The sequence below is a fragment of the Lithobates pipiens genome, unplaced genomic scaffold (assembly GCF_037356315.1).
Source record: "Lithobates pipiens isolate NorthernLeopardFrog02 unplaced genomic scaffold, aLitPip1_a1.2 Scaffold_94, whole genome shotgun sequence".
NCBI lineage: Eukaryota > Metazoa > Chordata > Amphibia > Anura > Ranidae > Lithobates > Lithobates pipiens.
Genome location: NW_027507917.1, coordinates 1,544,629 through 1,564,354, shown reverse-complemented (window position 1 = coordinate 1,564,354; position 19,726 = coordinate 1,544,629). Strand labels below are relative to the sequence as shown.

General features: G+C 44.3%; 1 protein-coding gene across 1 annotated transcript in view; it reads right to left on the bottom strand.

Moving 5' to 3' along the window:
• LOC143973748 (olfactory receptor 51E1-like) overlaps positions 1 to 19,726 on the bottom strand; it is a 54,513-nt gene that overhangs the window by 24,094 nt on the left and 10,693 nt on the right. Inside the window, exon 2 of the mRNA XM_077474591.1 lies at positions 16,366 to 16,376. Within this exon, the coding sequence (XP_077330717.1) occupies positions 16,366 to 16,376 (11 nt within the window). The remainder of the gene's footprint in view (positions 1 to 16,365; positions 16,377 to 19,726) is intronic.

Below are 19,726 nucleotides of genomic sequence, written 5' to 3'. Positions count from 1 at the left end.
TCCATACATCAGACCAGATCACCTTCCTCCATACATCAGACCAGAGAACCTTCCTCCATACATCAGACCAGATCACCTTCCTCCATACATCAGACCAGATCACCTTCCTCCATACATCAGACCAGATCACCTTCCTCCATACATCAGAGCAGATCACCTTCCTCCATACATCAGACCAGAGAACCTTCCTCCATACATCAGAGCAGATCACCTTCCTCCATAAATCAGAGCAGATCACCTTCCTCCATACATCAGACCAGATCACCTTCCTCCATACATCAGACCAGATCACCTTCCTCCATACATCAGACCAGATCACCTTCCTCCATACATCAGAGCAGATCACCTTCCTCCATACATCAGACCAGATCACCTTCCTCCATACATCAGACCAGATCACCTTCCTCCATACATCAGAGCAGATCACCTTCCTCCATACATCAGACCAGATCACCTTCCTCCATACATCAGACCAGAGCACCTTCCTCCATACATCAGACCAGATCACCTTCCTCCATACATCAGTGCAGATCACCTTCCTCCGTACATCAGAGCAGATCACCTTCCTCCGTACATCAGACCAGATCACCTTCCTCCGTACATCAGACCAGATCACCTTCCTCCATACATCAGACCAGATCACCTTCCTCCATACATCAGACCAGAGCACCTTCCTCCATACATCAGAGCAGATCACCTTCCTCCATACATCAGACCAGATCACCTTCCTCAATACATCAGACCAGATCACCTTCCTCCATACATCAGAGCAGATCACCTTCCTCCATACATCAGAGCAGATCACCTTCCTCCATACATCAGAGCAGATCACCTTCCTCCATACATCAGAGCAGATCACCTTCCTCCATACATCAGACCAGATCACCTTCCTCCATACATCAGGCCAGATCACCTTCCTCCATACGTCAGAGCAGATCACCTTCCTCCATACATCAGAGCAGATCACCTTCCTCCATACATCAGAGCAGATCACCTTCCTCCATACATCAGAGCAGATCACCTTCCTCCATACATCAGGCCAGATCACCTTCCTCCATACGTCAGACCAGATCACCTTCCTCCATACATCAGGCCAGATCACCTTCCTCCATACATCAGACCAGATCACCTTCCTCCATACATCAGAGCAGATCACCTTCCTCCATACATCAGAGCAGAGCACCTTCCTCCATACATCAGAGCAGATCACCTTCCTCCATACATCAGAGCAGATCACCTTCCTCCATACATCAGAGCAGATCACCTTCCTCCATACATCAGACCAGATCACCTTCCTCCATACATCAGACCAGATCACCTTCCTCCATACATCAGAGCAGATCACCTTCCTCCATACATCAGAACAGAGAACCTTCCTCCATACATCAGACCAGATCACCTTCCTCCATACATCAGACCAGATCACCTTCCTCCATACATCAGACCAGATCACCTTCCTCCATACATCAGACCAGAGAACCTTCCTCCATACATCAGACCAGATCACCTTCCTCCATACATCAGACCAGATCACCTTCCTCCATACATCAGACCAGATCACCTTCCTCCATACATCAGAGCAGATCACCTTCCTCCATACATCAGAACAGAGAACCTTCCTCCATACATCAGACCAGATCACCTTCCTCCATACATCAGACCAGATCACCTTCCTCCATACATCAGACCAGATCACCTTCCTCCATACATCAGACCAGAGAACCTTCCTCCATACATCAGACCAGATCACCTTCCTCCATACATCAGACCAGATCACCTTCCTCCATACATCAGACCAGAGCACCTTCCTCCATACATCAGAGCAGATCACCTTCCTCCATACATCAGACCAGATCACCTTCCTCCATACATCAGAGCAGATCACCTTCCTCCATACATCAGACCAGATCACCTTCCTCCATACATCAGACCAGATCACCTTCCTCCATACATCAGAGCAGATCACCTTCCTCCATACATCAGACCAGATCACCTTCCTCCATACATCAGACCAGATCACCTTCCTCCATACATCAGAGCAGATCACCTTCCTCCGTACATCAGAGCAGATCACCTTCCTCCGTACATCAGAGCAGATCACCTTCCTCCGTACATCAGACCAGATCACCTTCCTCCATACATCAGACCAGATCACCTTCCTCCATACATCAGACCAGAGCACCTTCCTCCATACATCAGAGCAGATCACCTTCCTCCATACATCAGACCAGATCACCTTCCTCCATACATCAGACCAGATCACCTTCCTCCATACATCAGACCAGATCACCTTCCTCCATACATCAGAGCAGATCACCTTCCTCCATACATCAGAGCAGATCACCTTCCTCCATACATCAGAGCAGATCACCTTCCTCCATACATCAGACCAGATCACCTTCCTCCATACATCAGGCCAGATCACCTTCCTCCATACGTCAGAGCAGATCACCTTCCTCCATACATCAGATCAGATCACCTTCCTCCATACATCAGACCAGATCACCTTCCTCCATACATCAGACCAGAGCACCTTCCTCCATACATCAGACCAGATCACCTTCCTCCATACATCAGACCAGAGCACCTTCCTCCATACATCAGAGCAGAGCACCTTCCTCCATACATCAGATCAGATCACCTTCCTCCATACATCAGATGAGATCACCTTCCTCCATACATCAGATCAGATCACCTTCCTCCATACATCAGATGAGATCACCTTCCTCCATACATCAGACCAGATCACCTTCCTCCATACATCAGAGCAGATCACCTTCCTCCATACATCAGAGCAGAGCACCTTCCTCCATACGTCAGAGCAGATCACCTTCCTCCATACATCAGATCAGATCACCTTCCTCCATACATCAGATGAGATCACCTTCCTCCATACATCAGACCAGATCACCTTCCTCCATACATCAGACCAGAGCACCTTCCTCCATACATCAGAGCAGAGCACCTTCCTCCATACATCAGATCAGATCACCTTCCTCCATACATCAGAGCAGATCACCTTCCTCCATACATCAGACCAGATCACCTTCCTCCATACATCAGAGCAGATCACCTTCCTCCATACATCAGGCCAGATCACCTTCCTCCATACATCAGAGCAGATCACCTTCCTCCATACGTCAGAGCAGATCACCTTCCTCCATACATCAGAGCAGATCACCTTCCTCCATACATCAGACCAGATCACCTTCCTCCATACATCAGAGCAGATCACCTTCCTCCATACATCAGAGCAGATCACCTTCCTCCATACATCAGAGCAGATCACCTTCCTCCATACATTTTGGGAGTCTCCCACATGCCATTTTGTTTATTACTGAAATTAATGTCTTTCTTCTGGCCACTCTGCCATAAAGCCCAACTCTATGGAGCGTACGGCTTATTCTCCTCCTATGTACAGATACTCCAGTCTCTGCTGTGGAACTCTGCAGCTCCTCCAGGGTTACCTTAGGTCTCTGTGCTCCTCTCTGATTAATGCCCTCCTTGCCCGCACCGTGAGTTTTGGTGTGCACCCGTCTCTTGGCAGGTTTGCTGTTGTGCCATGTTCTTTCCATTTGGTTATGATAGATTTGATGGTGCTCTTAGGGGATCATCAAAGATTTGGAGATTTTTTTATAACCTAACCCTGACTTGTACTTCTCAACAACATTGTCACTTACTTGTCTGGAGAGTTCCTTGGTCTTCATGGCAGTGTTTGGTTAGTGGTGCCTCTTGCTTAGGTGTTGCTGCCTCTGGGGCCTTTCAGAAAGGTGTGTCTATGTAATGACAGATCATGTGACACTTAGATTGGACACAGGTGGACATCATTTTACTAATTATGTGACTTCTGAAGGTAATTGGTCGCACCAGAGCTTTTTATGGGCTTCATAACAAAGGGGGTGAATACATACACACATGACAATTATCAGTTTTGTGTATATATTTTTCTAATTTTACTTCACCAACTTAGACTATTGTGTTCAGATTTAAAAAAAATTTAACTAAAGGCTGTAATGTAACAAAATAGGTAAAAAGACAAGGGGGGTGAATACTTTTGAAAGGCACTGTATAAATTTAAATGTGAATGTGAAAAAACGGTCTGGCAGGTTATGAATCAGACAGCAATTTGGCAGAGGAGCTAACCCTCCTGATTCTATCCAAAAACAAGAAAAAACATTTTTCTCTTAATGTAATAAATTAGGAGAATTTTACGTTCTGTCAGGTCAATGTTTTTATTTGTGAGATTTACTTGGTTTTAATGGTCAAAAAACTAGTCATACCATATACAATACATGTAGGAATTAAAATGTGAGCTCCGGTGTACAGCAGACAATAGATCCTACTGTGGTAAAGATACAAGGTACAGAGTACAGATATAATGCATACATTCATTCTAAAAGAGTAAAAAAGTATTCAAATCAATATCCATTTTGTAATTTCAATAACCATCTGGCATGCTTAATACCCCAACGCATTTCAGCCTTGGACAATTTACGGCCTTCTTCAGGGGGGATTTTTTCTCTTATCTCCGCATTTCTGCAGGCATATCAAGATGACAATTATTTATCATTGAGCTATATCACTGTTCTATATTCATGTACATTAACCAGTAATATTTACCCTTTACCAGAGGAGTCCTTTCCACATAAACCAGAGTCTTTTATTCTAAAAGCCCCAAACAAGCTTCCTCCCCGAAGGTGATTCCAGGAATTGCTGCACACACGTCCACACCACACCTACCCACCTAGGTGGGGGCAGGGGGGGGGGGCAGTCAGAGAGCCCACCGGCCTACAAGTGGTGACAGTGTTAAAGAATCCACGCACAACAGCAAGAGCGCCCACTATTGGGGGACCAAGGCACCTGAAAGTAATGATTGACATGGTCTGTATTGTTACTTACCGTATTTATGGGCGTATAACACACACTTTTTTCCCCTTAAAAGCAGGGGAAAATCACGGGTGTGTGTTATACGCCGATCCCCCGCAGTTCTGACCCTCTGGGTGGCTTTCGGCCGCCTTCGGCTCTTCTCAGCCGTTCTCGGCAGCTTCCACCCACCTTCGGCCGTTCTCCGCGGCCGAAAGTTGCCGAAAAGGGCCGAAAGCAGCCGAGAAGAGCCGAAGCCGGCCGGAGGCCGCCGAGAACTACCGCGCGCCGCCAAGATACTCCATCCGACTCTGTATCTCGGCGGCGGCATTTTTAACCACTTAACCCCCAGACCAATTAACAGCCTAAGGACCAGAGGTCTTTTTACAATTTCGCACTGCACTGCTTTAACTGGTAATTGCGCGGTCATGCAATGTTGTACCCAAACGAAATTTGCTTCCTTTTCTTCCCACAAATAGAGCTTTCTTTTGATGATATTTGATTGCCTCTGCGATTTTTATTTTTTTACGATATAAATGGAAAAAGACCGAAAATTTTGAGAAAAAAAATATATTTTCTACTTTTTGTTATAAGAAAAATCAAATAAACTCAATTTTAGTCATACATTTAGGCCAAAATTTATTCAGCCACATGTCTTTAGTAAAAAAAATGTCAATAAGCGTATATTTTTTGGTTTGCGCAAAAGTTATACCGTCTACAAACTAGAGTACATTTTCTGGAATTTACACAGCTTTTAATTTATGACTCATTTCTTGAGGTGCTAAAATGGCAGGGCAGTACATACCCCCCCCCCAAATGACCCCATTTTGTAAAGTAGACACCCCAAGGAAATTGCTGAGAGGCATGTTGAGCCCATTGAATATTTTTTTTTTTGTCCCAAGTGATTGAATAATGACACAAAAAAAAAAAAAGTTTACAAAAAGTTGTCACTAAATGATATATTGCTCACACATGCCATAGTTATATGTGGAATTGCCCCCCAAAATATATTCTGCTGCTTCTCCTGAGTATGGGGATACCACATATGTGGGACTTTTTGGAAGTCTAGCCGCGTACGGCACCCCGAAAACCAATCACTGCCTTCAGGATTTCTAAGGGTGCAAATTTTTGATTTCACTCCTCACTACCTATCACAGTTTCGAAGGCCATAAAATGCCAAAATAACACAAAACCCCCCCAAATGACCCCATTTTGGAAAGTAGACACCCCAAGAAAATTTCTGAGGGGCATGTTGAGCCCATTGAATTTTTTTTTTTTTCCCAAGTGATTGAATAATGACACAAAAAAAAAAAGTTTACAAAAAGTTGTCACTAAATGATATATTGCTCACACATGCCATAGTTATATGTGGAATTGCACCCCAAAATATATTCTGCTGCTTCTCCTGAGTACGGGGATACCACATTTGTGGGACTTTTTGGGAGTCTAACTGCGTACGGCACCCCGAAAACCAATCACTGCCTTCAGGGTTTCTAAGGGTGCAAATTTTTGATTTCACTCCTCACTACCTATCACAGTTTCGAAGGCCATAAAATGCCAAAATAACACAAAACCCCCACAAATGACCCCATTTTGGAAAGTAGACACCCCAAGCTATTTACTGAGAGGCATGTTGAGTCCATGAAATATTTTATATTTTGCCACAAGTTGCAGAAATATTACAATTTTTTTTTTTTTGCACAAAGTTGTCACTAAATGATATATTGCTCACACACGCTATGGGCATAAGTCAAATTACACCCCAAAATAAATTCTGCTGCTTCTCCCGAGTACGGGGATACCACATGTGGGGGACTTTTTGGGAGCCTAGCCACGTACGGGACCCCGAAAACCAAGCACTGCCTTCCGGATTTAAATATAAAACGCTACCAAAAAAACTGTTAGCGATCGCAGGGATCAGGCCTGACTCTGTGATCGCTGCAGTTATGTGTTTAGTGTTTTGTAAGTGACAGTGATCGATCGATACTGCACTTGGGTGGGCTGGGCGGAGGGGCAAAACGCAGGTGCCAGCAGGTATCTGGGATTATCCCGCTAACAATGCGTTTTTTTGGAACCCTAAACTGCTGGGGATGCTAGTATAGATCTGATCAGATCAGATATTGATCTGTTCAGATTCTATACCACTACGGGAGGTGTATGCTTTGCGTGTGGGTGTTAGCGGTACTGGCACTAACCTAGCGCTGCCTGGGGCGACGCAGACCCTGACCCTAAAACCTAATTGATATCACCCGCCGGGTGATCAGGGGGTTAAACCTTTATTGTGTAATAAATGGTGGGTGCCCTGATGCCATAAAAAGCGAACTAACTAACCAGAGTCACCCGTAACACTTATACGGTGATCACTGGTGAAAGGGTTAACTAGGGGCAATCAGGGGGTTCACATTTTTATTAAGTAGTATATGGGGGTCCCTGGCGCTTTATAAAAACCCGACGAGGAACCTAAATAACTAAGTGGCTAACCAGCGTCACCAGTGACACTTATACTGTGATCGCTGGTGAAAGGGTTAACTAGGGGCAATCAGGGGGTTAAAACCATTATTGGGTAGTATATGGGGGTACCTATCGCTATAAAAACCTGGCGGTGAGCCTAAAAAAATAACTAGCTACCTAGCGACACTAGCGACACTAATGCAGCGATCAGAAAAACGATTGCTTAGTGACACTGGCAAAAGGGGGTGAAAGGGTTAACTCTAAGGGCAATCAGGGGGTTAAACCTTTATTGGGGGGGTAGGGGGCTACCCTGGACCTAACACTAACTGCCCTGACACAGCCCTGATCAGTAAATAAATGATCACTGCAATCAGTGACACTGTGACTGGGGGGGGAGGGGGGGGACAGGGGCGATCGGGGGGGGTGATCGGGGGGGTTTGTGTGCCTGTGTGTTAGTTAGTGTCAGTGTAGTGTTTGGTGCACTTACTGTGTCCTCTCCTCGTAGTCCGGTCAATAAGACCGCCCCGAGAAGAATGACATCACTTCCTCCCTGCCTGTGTATACAATACACAGTGGGAGGAAGCTTCTCATTCGCCAGGAGCGATCGAGAGGGGTTGGCCAGAAACCAACGGCCATCCCCTCATCCTGGATCGCTCCAGAAGTGAAACGGACCGCCGCATCCAGCGGTAGGGCGTCCGATCGGACCCCCCACCCGCTGGAAGGCAAGCACGTACATGCCATTGTGATGACGTACAATGGCATGCGGCGGTCGTTAAGTGGTTAAAAAATAAAAAAGAGGCAAATAAAACTGAAAAGGCTGCAATGGTGGACAAGGCTGCAGATGGACACTGATAAGGCTGCATTGATGGGCATTTAAATGTACGTTTTTATTTTTCCTTAACCGGTTCCCGACCAGCGCACGCCGATGTACGTCGGCAGAATGGCACGGGCAGGCGAATGGGCGTACCTGTACGTCCCTTTAAATTTGCCGCGCGCCGGTCGGGACCCCCTTGAGTCCGGTCGCGGTTCCCGCGGACTGGATCGCCGCGGGCATACCCGCGATTGTCTCAAGGGGCGGCTGAATGGAGAAATGCCGTTGTAAACAGCATTTCCCCATTCTGCCTAGCAACTAGTGACGCTGATCTCTGCTCCATGTGATTGGAGCAGAGATCAGTGTTCACTAAATGAAATCCCAGCCCCCAACAGTTAGTAACACGCCCCTAGGAACACTTAACCCCTACACTGCCACCCACTGGTTAACCCCTTCGATGCCAGTGTCATTTACACAGGAATCACTGCATTTGTATAGCAGTGATCGCTGTATAAATGACAATGGTCCCAAAAATGTGTTAAAAATGTCCGATGTGTCCGCCATTATGTCGCAGTCACAACAAAAATCGCTGATCGCCGCCATTACTAGTAAAAAAAAAAAAATATATTAATAAAAATGCCATAAAACTATCCCCTATTTTGTAAACGCTATAACTTTTGCACAAACCAATCAATAATCGCTTATTGCAATTTTTTGTTTTTTACCAAAAATATGTAGAAGAATACGTATCGGCCTAAACTGAGGGGGAAAAAAACGTTTTTTTTATATATATTTTGGGGGATATTTATTATAACAAAAAGTAAAAAATATTGCGTTTTTTTTTCAAAATTGTCGCTGTATTTTTGTTTATAGCGCAAAAAATAAAAACCGCAGAGGTGATCAAATACCACCAAAAGAAAGCTCTATTTGTGGGAAAAAAAGGACGTCAATTTTGTTTAGGGAGCCACGTCGCACGACCGCGCAATTGTCAGTTAAAGCGACGCAGTGCCGAATCGCAAAAAGTGGTCTGGTCTTTGACCAGTAAAATGGTCCGGTCTGTAAGTGGTTAAACTTCCCTCCTAAAAGTTTTTTTCCTTAAAATTCCCTCCTAAACTTGGGGTTGTGTGTTATACGTCGATAAATACGGTACATAAACATAGCAAATTTTTTATTTATTTTTTTTGTATGTAGATGCACAGGGAACAGGTAAAACAAAAACATAAGGCATGAGATGCAATTTTAGTATGCACCCCATGCTCATTATTTATATGTTATGTTAATTAATAGTCAATGTAATATATTTTATTCATTTAGTATCAATTATTAAAGCTACCAAATAGTGATTTAATTGTGTGATGAATTTAACATAAAATGGTGTTGCAGGTGAGCCCGCAATGATTTAGAGTGAAAACACCCTGTGAAAAAAAATAAAAAATAAAAAATGCATGTCTATAATTGGCTGAAATCAGTGCCTAAAATAAAGTGATAATAAACCACAATGTTACATTTAGGTGAAATGTGATAAATATAATGTGTCCTCATAACAAAATGTGTATAAAAATATGTGTAATGATACACTATGCCATAAACCCCTTACATATTCCTTATTAGTTAACCACTTTCAGCCCCGGACCATTTTGCTGGTCAAAGACCAGACCACTTTTTGCGATTCGGCACTGCGTCGCTTTAACTGACAATTGCGCGGTCGTGCGACGTGGCTCCCAAACAAAATTGACGTCCTTTTTTTCCCACAAATAGAGCTTTCTTTTGGTGGTATTTGATCACCCCTGCGGTTTTTATTTTTTGCGCTATAAACAAAAATAGAGCGACAATTTTGAAAAAAAAACGCATTATTTTTTACTTTTTGTTATAATAAATATCCCCCAAAAATATATAAAAAAAAACATTTTTTTCCCTCAGTTTAGGCCGATACGTATTCTTCTACATATTTTTGGTAAAAAAAAAATTGCAATAAGCGATTATTGATTGGTTTGTGCAAAAGTTATAGCGTTTACAAAATAGGGGATAGTTTTATGGCATTTTAATTAATAATTTTTTTTTTTTTACTAGTAATGGCGGCGATCAGCGATTTTTATTGTGACTGCGACATTGCGGCGGACACGTCGGACATTTTTGACACATTTTTGGGACCATTGTCATTTATACAGCAATCACTGCTATACAAATGCAGTGATTCCTGTGTAAATGACACTGGCAGTGAAGGGGTTAACCAGTGGGTGGCAGTGTAGGGGTTAAGTGTTCCTAGGGGGTGTGTTACTAACTGTTGGGGGGCTGGGCTTTCATTTAGTGAACACTGATCTCTGCTCCAATCACATGGAGCAGAGATCAGCGTCACTTGTTGCTAGGCAGAACGGGGAGATGCTGTTTATAACTACATCTCCCAGTTCAGCCGCCCCGTGAGACGATCGCGGGTATGCCTGCGGGGATCGAGTCCGCGGGACCCGCGACCGGAACTCACGGGGGTCCCAACCGGCACGCCAGCGCGCCGCCGGCAGGGGCGGCAAATTTAAAGGGACGTACAGGTACGCCCATTTGCCTGCCCGTGCCATTCTGCTGACGTACATCGGCGTGCGCCGGTCGGGAAGTGGTTAAAAAGTATTCAATATATTACATTGATTAATTCATTAATTAATATAACATATAAATAATGAGCACGTGGTGCATACTAAAATTGCATCTCATGCCTTATGTTTTTGTTTTACCTGTTCCCTGTGCATCTACATACAAAAAAAAAAAAAAAATGTGCCATGTTTATGTAACAATACAGACCATGATTATGTCAATCATTACTTTCAGGTGCCTTGCTCCCCCAATAGTGGGCGCTCTTGCTGCTGTGGGTGGACTCTCTAACACTGTCACCACTTGTAGGCCGGTGGGCTCTCTGGCTGGACCCCCCCCCCTGCCCCCACCTAGGTGGGTAGGTGTGATGTGGACGTGTGTGCAGTGATTCCTGGAATCACATTCAGGGAGGAAGCTTGTTTGGGGCTTTTAGAATAAAAGACTGTGGTTTATGTGGAAAGGACTCCTCTGGTAAAGGGTAAATATTACTGGTTAATGTACATGAATATAGAACAGTCCTATAGCTCAATGATAAATAATTGTCATCTTGATATTCCTGCAGAAATGCGGAGATAAGAGAAAAAATCCCCCCTGAAGAAGGCCGTAAATAGTCCAAGGCTGAAATGCGTTGGGGTATTAAGCATGCCAGATTATTATTGAAATGACAAAATGGATATTGATTTGAATACTTTTTTACTCTTTTAGAATGAATGTATGCATTATATCTGTACTCTGTACCTTGTATCTTTACCACAGTAGGATCTATTGTCTGCTGTACACCGGAGCTCACATTTTAATTCCTGCATGTATTGTATATAGCAGGGATATGCAATTAGCGGACCTCCAGCTGTTGCAGAACTACAATTCCCATGAGGCATAGCAAGACTCTTAGAGCCACAAGCATGACACCCAGAGGCAGAGGCATGATGGGACTTGTAGTTTAGCAACAGCTGGAGGTTCGCTAATTGCATATCAATGGTATATGGTATGACTAGTTTTTTGACCAATAAAACCAAGTAAATTTTTATGAATCTTTTGCATCCTCATTGCTGCTAAAAAAAAAAAAAAAACCCACGGGGAACTTCTTCTCTTTTTTCCATGTTTGTTATGGGGTGTGCAGCTAGCTCAGCTTGTCCTTTGGTCGCCCTCTTCCCTTTCTGAAAAAAAAAATGTTTTTATTTGTATGCTGCTTTATATGTAAAGCAGGTTGAACCTTTAAACCTTTAAAATTTAAATTGTATAACATTTCCTAATACAACCAAAAAAAAAATCAAAAAAAATCATCACTTACCTATTTTTACATAATGTGGGGCTGGTTTCCTCCTGCTGAAGTCCTTTTTTTCACACCTTTTGCCACTGAAATGTATATCCACCCCTATTTATAGCAGGGCAGCTGTTAGTCTTGATGATTTTAAAAGCATTATTTTTTTTATTTTTTTTACTTTCCTAATTGGAAAGTGATAAGGGAATAGTTCTCTGGGAATAAATGACCTGTGACCTCTGGGGATTGATAGACTTTTGCCATAGCAGAAGTATCAATGGGGGATACAAATGTTTACAACATATACAAGGGTTGTTATGTTAATTTGACCTTCATTTGTGGCTGAGTTATTCTCTGAATGTTCTACAAAATAAAAAAAATTAAAAAAGCCAAACGGGATTTTATATTAAATGGTTTGTGATAAAAATACAAGTATCATTAATACAAATTTTGCTGTTAAAAAAAAAAATATATATATATATATATATATATATATATATATATATATATATATATATATATATATATATATATATTTATATATTTATATATATATATATATATATATATATATATATATATATATATTATCACAAATCATCTAATAAAATTGAAAGCCCTTAAACCATCATACCCCTATAAATTAAACATTAAAGTGCTTTCAATTGTTTTAAGTAATAAAAGGACAAACAACTGTGCAAAAAAAAAAAAAAAAATATATATATATATATATATTATTTTTTTTTGTTATCTTCTCCCGTTTCTCTAAAAATTGCTGTCATCTAACGCCCCCCCCCCCCCCCCCCCCCCCTTGGACCAGTATCGACCTTCCTTGATGACTTCTCTGCCTGGCTACCCTACTTTCCCTCTTCTGAAATAACCAAAATCATTCTCGCTGACTTCAAAACCCTTGTAAGGCTGGGTTCACACTGCTGCGACTGGGAGACCTGGATGTGATTAGCACCGCACTGCAGTGCAAATCACATCCGATCTCTTGTGCGATTCGAGTTCAGCCATACAGATAGTATGGATGAATTCGCATCGCACCCGCTCCAAACTCGCACAGGACCCTTTTTTTGGTCCGCAGCAGAATCGGATCGCATGGGTGTTCACACCATGCGATCCGATTCCTGTCCGAGTTTGCAGATCGCACTGCGATATGCAAACTGATCTGGGGGTGTCATTAAGGTTTCACTGACACTCCCAGCAGTCCGCATAGGGCAGTGTGAACTGCCGGTGGGAGGCATGCGATGCGGGAACCCGCCGCGGATTCGCGGCGTTCCCGCATCGCTTCAGTGTGAACCCAGCCTTAATGCAAATAGTACTGCTACGTCCAAACTTCTCAGTCTAACCTCCTCTTTTGACCTGAAGCAATGGACACAGGCTTCTACTCACTCTGATGGCAACGCCTTAGACCTTGTATTCTCCTATCTATGCACCCCGTGCAACCTCTCCAATAATCCTCTCCCCCCACCTCTCTGATCACCACCATATTAGTTTCGCTCTCTCTCCCCGTCTTCCATCTCCTCTCCCTCCAAACCGTCTAATGCCGCCTACACGCGACTTCTCAACGGACTTGGTCCGGCGGACTGGAATCCGTCGGACAATTCGATCGTGTGTGGGGGCTCCAGCGGACTTTTTTCTTCCCAAAAGTCCAGCGAACCTAGAAATAAAACTTGCTTCAAATCTTTCTGACGGACTCGAGTCCGGTTGAAAAATCCAGTCATCTGTGTGCTGGTTCCGACGGACTAAAACCGATGCTAGGGCAGCTATTGGCTACTGGCTATGAACTTCCTTATTCTACGTCATCACGTTAGAATCCGACCGACTTTTGGAGTGATCGTGTGTGGCCAAGTCCGTTCATTTGAAAGTCCGGTGGACCTCAGCTGCAAAGTCCGTCAGATTGTCCGCCGGACCAAGTCCGTCAAAGTCCGGTCATGTGTACGCGGCATTACAGTTACTAATAGAAACCTTCATCACCTCAACCCTTCTCTTCCCTACTCTGCTGCTCGCCACCTCTATGACAAAATCTCACCCCTGTCCTGCCCCAACCTAGTCACTTCTGTCTACAACAGCTTACTGTCATCTTCCCTAGACCAGCTTGCCCATCCCCCCACTACACATAGAATCAGGCCCCGGCCCCTACAAGCTTGGCAAACAGATGACACCAGAAGCCATAAATAAATGTAGAAGCACTCTTGAGCATTTCTGGCGTAAGACAACGTCTCGCATAGACTAGAAACCAATACAAATCTGCCCTCCGAAAATGACTATTCCTGCCTCCTCACTGCCAAGCAGACCTGTTTCATCACTCTCATTAACACCTTCTTATCCCCTCCTCGTCAACTCTTCTCTGCCTTAAAGTCTCTTCTTCATCCTCCACCGCCTTCACCTACTAACTCAGGGATCCTCAAACTACAGCCCTCCAGCTGTTGCGAAACTACACATCCCATGAGGCATTGTAAAACTCTGACATTCACAGACATGACTAGGCATGATGGGAATTGTAGTTCCTGAACTGGAGGGCCATAGTTTGAAGACCCCTACACTAACTCATTCACTGCCCAGGAGATCACCAATCACTTCAAACATAAGATTGATACAATTTGTGATGAAATCTCTACTCTACGGATATCATCCTCACTTAACACCCCATGTCTACAGGTTCAATCAACACTTCCCTTATTCAACTCTGCTACTATTTACAAAGTTACAAAACTTTTTTCTAAAACGCTCACCTAACCACCTGCCCCCTGGACCCTGTTCCCTCGCAAATGCTACGCTCTCCGTCTTTCTCTATTTTATACTCTCTAACTCACATCTTCAACTTCTCCCTCTCTTCTGGCATCTTCCCCAACTCTCTAAAACATGCACTAGACGCCTACATACTTAAAAAGCCCTCACTGGTCCCCACCAATCTTAACAACCTACGCCCCATCTCCTTATTCCCCTTTTCCTCCTAACGCCTTGAACTTCTGGTCTACAACCGACCGAGCGACCATCTGACTGAGAACAAACTTCTTGTTCCCCTTCAGTCTGGATTTCGCCCTCGACACTCCACAGAAACTGCTTTCCTAAAACTCACAAATTATTTACTAATGGCTAAAATTATTGGACACTACTTCTGGACCTCTCTGTCTTTGACACAGTGGACCACCCACTCCTCCTCAAAAAACTCCACTCCTTGGGTCCCCGTGACTGTACTCTTTGCTGGTTCTCATCCTACCTATCCCACCGCACATTCAGTGTCACTTACAACTCACTTACAACTCTACTTCCTCCTCTCCTCTTCCTTTCTCCATCGAGGTTCCCCCAAGGTTCTGTTCTTAGACCTCTCCTATTCTCTATTTACACTTCCTGGGTCGGTTAATAGCCTCCCATGGCTTTCAATATCATTTCTACACTGATGACACCCAAATCTATCTCTCTACTCCTCACTCCTCACTTACTGGCTCACTCCTTCAGTCTCCTCACACAACTCTAATTTACTAACAGCCATATCAGTCTGGATGTCACACCACTTCCTCAAACTCAACTTGTCCAAAACTGAGCTCATAATATTTCCTCCCCCACGTGACTCTTCCTCTGCCTTTTCTGTCAAGATCGATGGTGCAACTATCAACCCGTCCCCCACATGCCGGCTAAAATGAATGGACACTATTCGGTACTCCTACTTTTGGATCTCTCTGCTGCCTTTGAAACAGTGGACCTCCCCCTCTTCCTCAAAAAACTCCACTCATTTGGTTTCTATGACGGTACTCTTTGCTGGTTCTCATCCTAACTATCCCACCGCACCTTGACCAGTGTAGCCCAGATAAGACCCACTCTGCTGATACAGCCCCTTTTACTCCCAGCCTTTCTTACCCCTTAGTAAGAGACCACACCATTCTTTTTGTGGAGTAAAATGGCCACAACAGCCTTTATTAAACCAACCGAAATAAAAAACTCCAAAAATAAACATATCTCTCACACATATAAAACAACATGTTTTACACAATTTTGTTGGTCAGTGACAGAGCTAACTCCTTTTACCGTATACATATATATGTATACACACCAGGGGGCACTGCGGGACCTTTACCACAACCTTACCGGCCTACCCAATTTTGTTGGTCAGTGACGGAGCTAACTCCTTTTACCGTATACATATATATGTATACACACCAGGGGGCACTGCAGGACCTTTACCACAACCTTACCGGCCTCCAGCTGTACCGCTCGGAGACAACCACCTTTCCCGCAGTGCAACAACACCATTATCATCAAAACTTTTGATGTACATACCGGAGGGGCCATCTACCGATGAGCCCCCCCCACCCACTTTACCACCTCTATTACTGCTACCGTCACTGACCAACAAATAAATACCGCCAACCCACCAGCTGTCGTGACGACCCACCGTGTTCAAACCTGAAATGACAAGAAAAACCATTAACACATCCAAAGCTAAACACCATAACCAAATAGGGAGGGTGGGTGGGAAAAACTGCCTCCTCGCGTGCTCCTCCGTACCGACTGCCCGCTCCCGACTCCGCCCCTTTTTTTATAATGGCTGCTCCCCTTCCTCTGCCCCGCCTATTTTCACCAAAAACCCCACCCACTAGTGTGTCACTCGACACACTGTCATGTCCGGCCCTCCCCTACATTCCCCTTCGTTCCATTTACGCTCCGGTCCTCTCTTCAGTGTCACTTACAACTCTACTTCCTCCACTACTTTTCCTTTCTTCGTCTGGGTCCCCCCAAGGTTCTGTTGTTAGCCCTTGTACACACGGTCGGAGATTCCGTCGGAATGTGTCCGATCGGAGCATTTTGTCGGATATTCCGACTGTGTGTGGTCTGCATCGGACTGTTTCCGTCGGAATATCCGTCGGACCAACTTTTCCAACTTGCCGGAAGTATTTTCCGACAAAATGCTCCGATCGGACATACTCCGATCATGTGTGGAGAATCGGACAAAGTGCCACGCATGCTCAGATCAAATTCCTACATCAAAGCTATTGGCTACTAACCTGAACGTAGTCCCGTCGTAACGAAATAACGTCATCACGTTGGATTTTCTGACAACTTTGTCCGACCGTGTGTATGCAACAGTTTCGGACAAAATCCGTCCGACAAAATCCGACGGACAAAATCCGACGGATTTGGTTGTCGGAATCTCCGACCGTGTGTACAAGGGCTTAGACTTCTCCTATTCTTTTACACCTCCTCCCTGGGTCAGCTGATAGCCTCTCATGACTTTCAATATAATTTCTACGCTGACGACACCCAAATCTATCTCTTTACCCCTCAGCTCACTCCTTCAGTCTCCTCATGCATCTCTAATTTACCAACAGCCATATCAGTCTGGACGTCACACCACTTCTTCAAACTCAATTTATCCAAAACTGAGCTCATAATATTTCTTCCCCGACGTGCCTCTGCCCTCGATTTCACTGTCAAGATGGATGGTGCCACTATCAACCTGTCCCCACATGCCGGCTAAAACGAATGGACACTATTCTGTACTCCTACGTCTGGACCTCTCTGCTGCCTTTGACACAGTGAACCACCCCATCCACCTCTTTGGTCTCCAAATGACCTTTTTACATGCTGCGTACATGTTTAGATATTCTGTCCCGGGACAAAATTGTGAATGGTGATTTGTTCCAGCCCAAGCACTTACAAATTGCAACGCTATGGGTATTGTCTATTTGTTACAATGTGAGTGCGGTTCCTTTTACGCGAGGAAAACAAAAACAAAAAAATTCTGGAAGAGAATATTGAAACATGTACACAGCATGCAAAAATAGGTCATTTATATCTCCCTGTGGGTGGCCACGTGGCAAAAACATACAATCATAAAATGCCGAGAGTGGCATTTACGGCACTGGATAGAATACACATCCCACATGGGGGGGGGCAATTGGAAAAAAAAATTTTACAGTGCGATATGCGCTGGATACATTTCCTAAAAGTTCCTCCAAATTTGAATGAAAACAAGAGTTATAGGTCTTTTTTGAAGGTTTTAATTTCCGGAAAAGTTGACTAACCAAAATACCAACCAAGGAATAGGATAGGTTACCTAAGGATGACAGTGCCAGGTCTAAAAACTACTGTCTCTTGAAATGTCCCCCCCCCCCCCCCCCCAATCCTCTGCAGATTGTGACTGACCTTCCAATTTTCATATGGAGGGTTAGGTCTTATATATGCACAAATTTATCTTCATCGTTTTTGTTTTCCTCATTAAAGGGGTTGTAAAGGTTCATGTTTTTTCACCTTAATGCATCCTATCCTATTAAGGCATGTGGGCCCTGCTGTGAATGATTATATCAAGAATTGTAATTACATGCCATTGTTGAACAGTGGTAGAAAAATTGACCTTTGGTGGTTGTGGTGCTGGTGCCACAACACTATAAGTCCTCACAGTTACTCTGGGTGGGCACAGGAAGGGGCCCTCCTGTGAAATATTATATCAAGAATTGTAATTACATGCCCCTGTTAAACAGGGGCAGAAAAATTATTGGACTGCTGGCACTGGTGCCACGACACAGCAACCTTTCCCATATACTCTAGTTTTAGAGCAGGAATTAGCCCTGCTGCAAAGCATTGCATCAAAAATTGTAATTAAACTGATTACAAATTGACTGCAAGCTCTATTTAAAACGAGCAAGATAGTTAGCTATATAGGTGGATATAGCGGTGTATACTGGGTTCAGAGCACGCAGACAGCACGCACAATCTCCTAACACTGACTGCAAGCTCTATTATAAAAGATAGATATATCGCTAGCTATATAGGTGGATATAGCGGTGTATACTGCGGTCGGGGCACGCAGACAACAACCACTACAGAAGAGCAAGAACGAAAAATAGGCCGATAACGATCGGCTGTGTTGAAGGTACACAGAACACCCACTAACTCCTACAGACGCCAACACACTACACAAGGCTGTACTACACAGCCTGAGCTATGATTGGCCACAGGCATCCTGCCTGTGGCCAATCATGGCTCTCCTCGCTGCATGCGGGGTCACAGTGTATGCTTGGCCAATCATGAGCCAGCAATGCACTGCGCCATCGCAGTGCATTGTGGGCCGTGAGCGCCACACAAATGGCGCGAACGGCCCATAACGTTCGGAATTCGCCGAACGGGCGAACAGCCGATGTTCGAGTCGAACGTATGTTCGACTCGAACACGAAGCTCATCCCTAGTCCCGTGCTGTGTCCCAATATCTCAGTGTGAAGTGCTGCTACTAATGCTGCCCAGCTCTACCCTTTTGTTGTGTACAGATGACTCACCTGCAGACCCTGTGTTTACATGTAAATTACCAGCATTCATATGTAAATAGCTGCGGCATTCATATGTATATCTTGCCCCCCTGAGATCATATGCACAGTAATCTCTAGCAGCCAATCAACAAGCAGAAATCATGTGCTGTAAGCTTTAGCAACTAATCAGTGAGCCGTAATGTGTGCTGTAACCTCTAGCAACCAGTCAGTGAGCGGTAATGATACACTGTAACCTCTGGCAACCAATTGCATTAGCTGCATGATATGATTCAGTAAACTGATTTTGAGTCTAGCTGCTATTTATTGTATGTCTCAGAGCAGATGGAGAGCGAAACTGCATGGGGGGCCCCAAGAAAAGTTTTGCCCAGGGTCCAATCAATATTAAAGACGGCCCTGCGCCGGGGGACCCCAGAAGAGCAGCTTCGGGGGCCTTTAGTCACTTTAATGTTCTGTTTTTTTCACAATTTCTTCAATTGATATAACAGAAACATT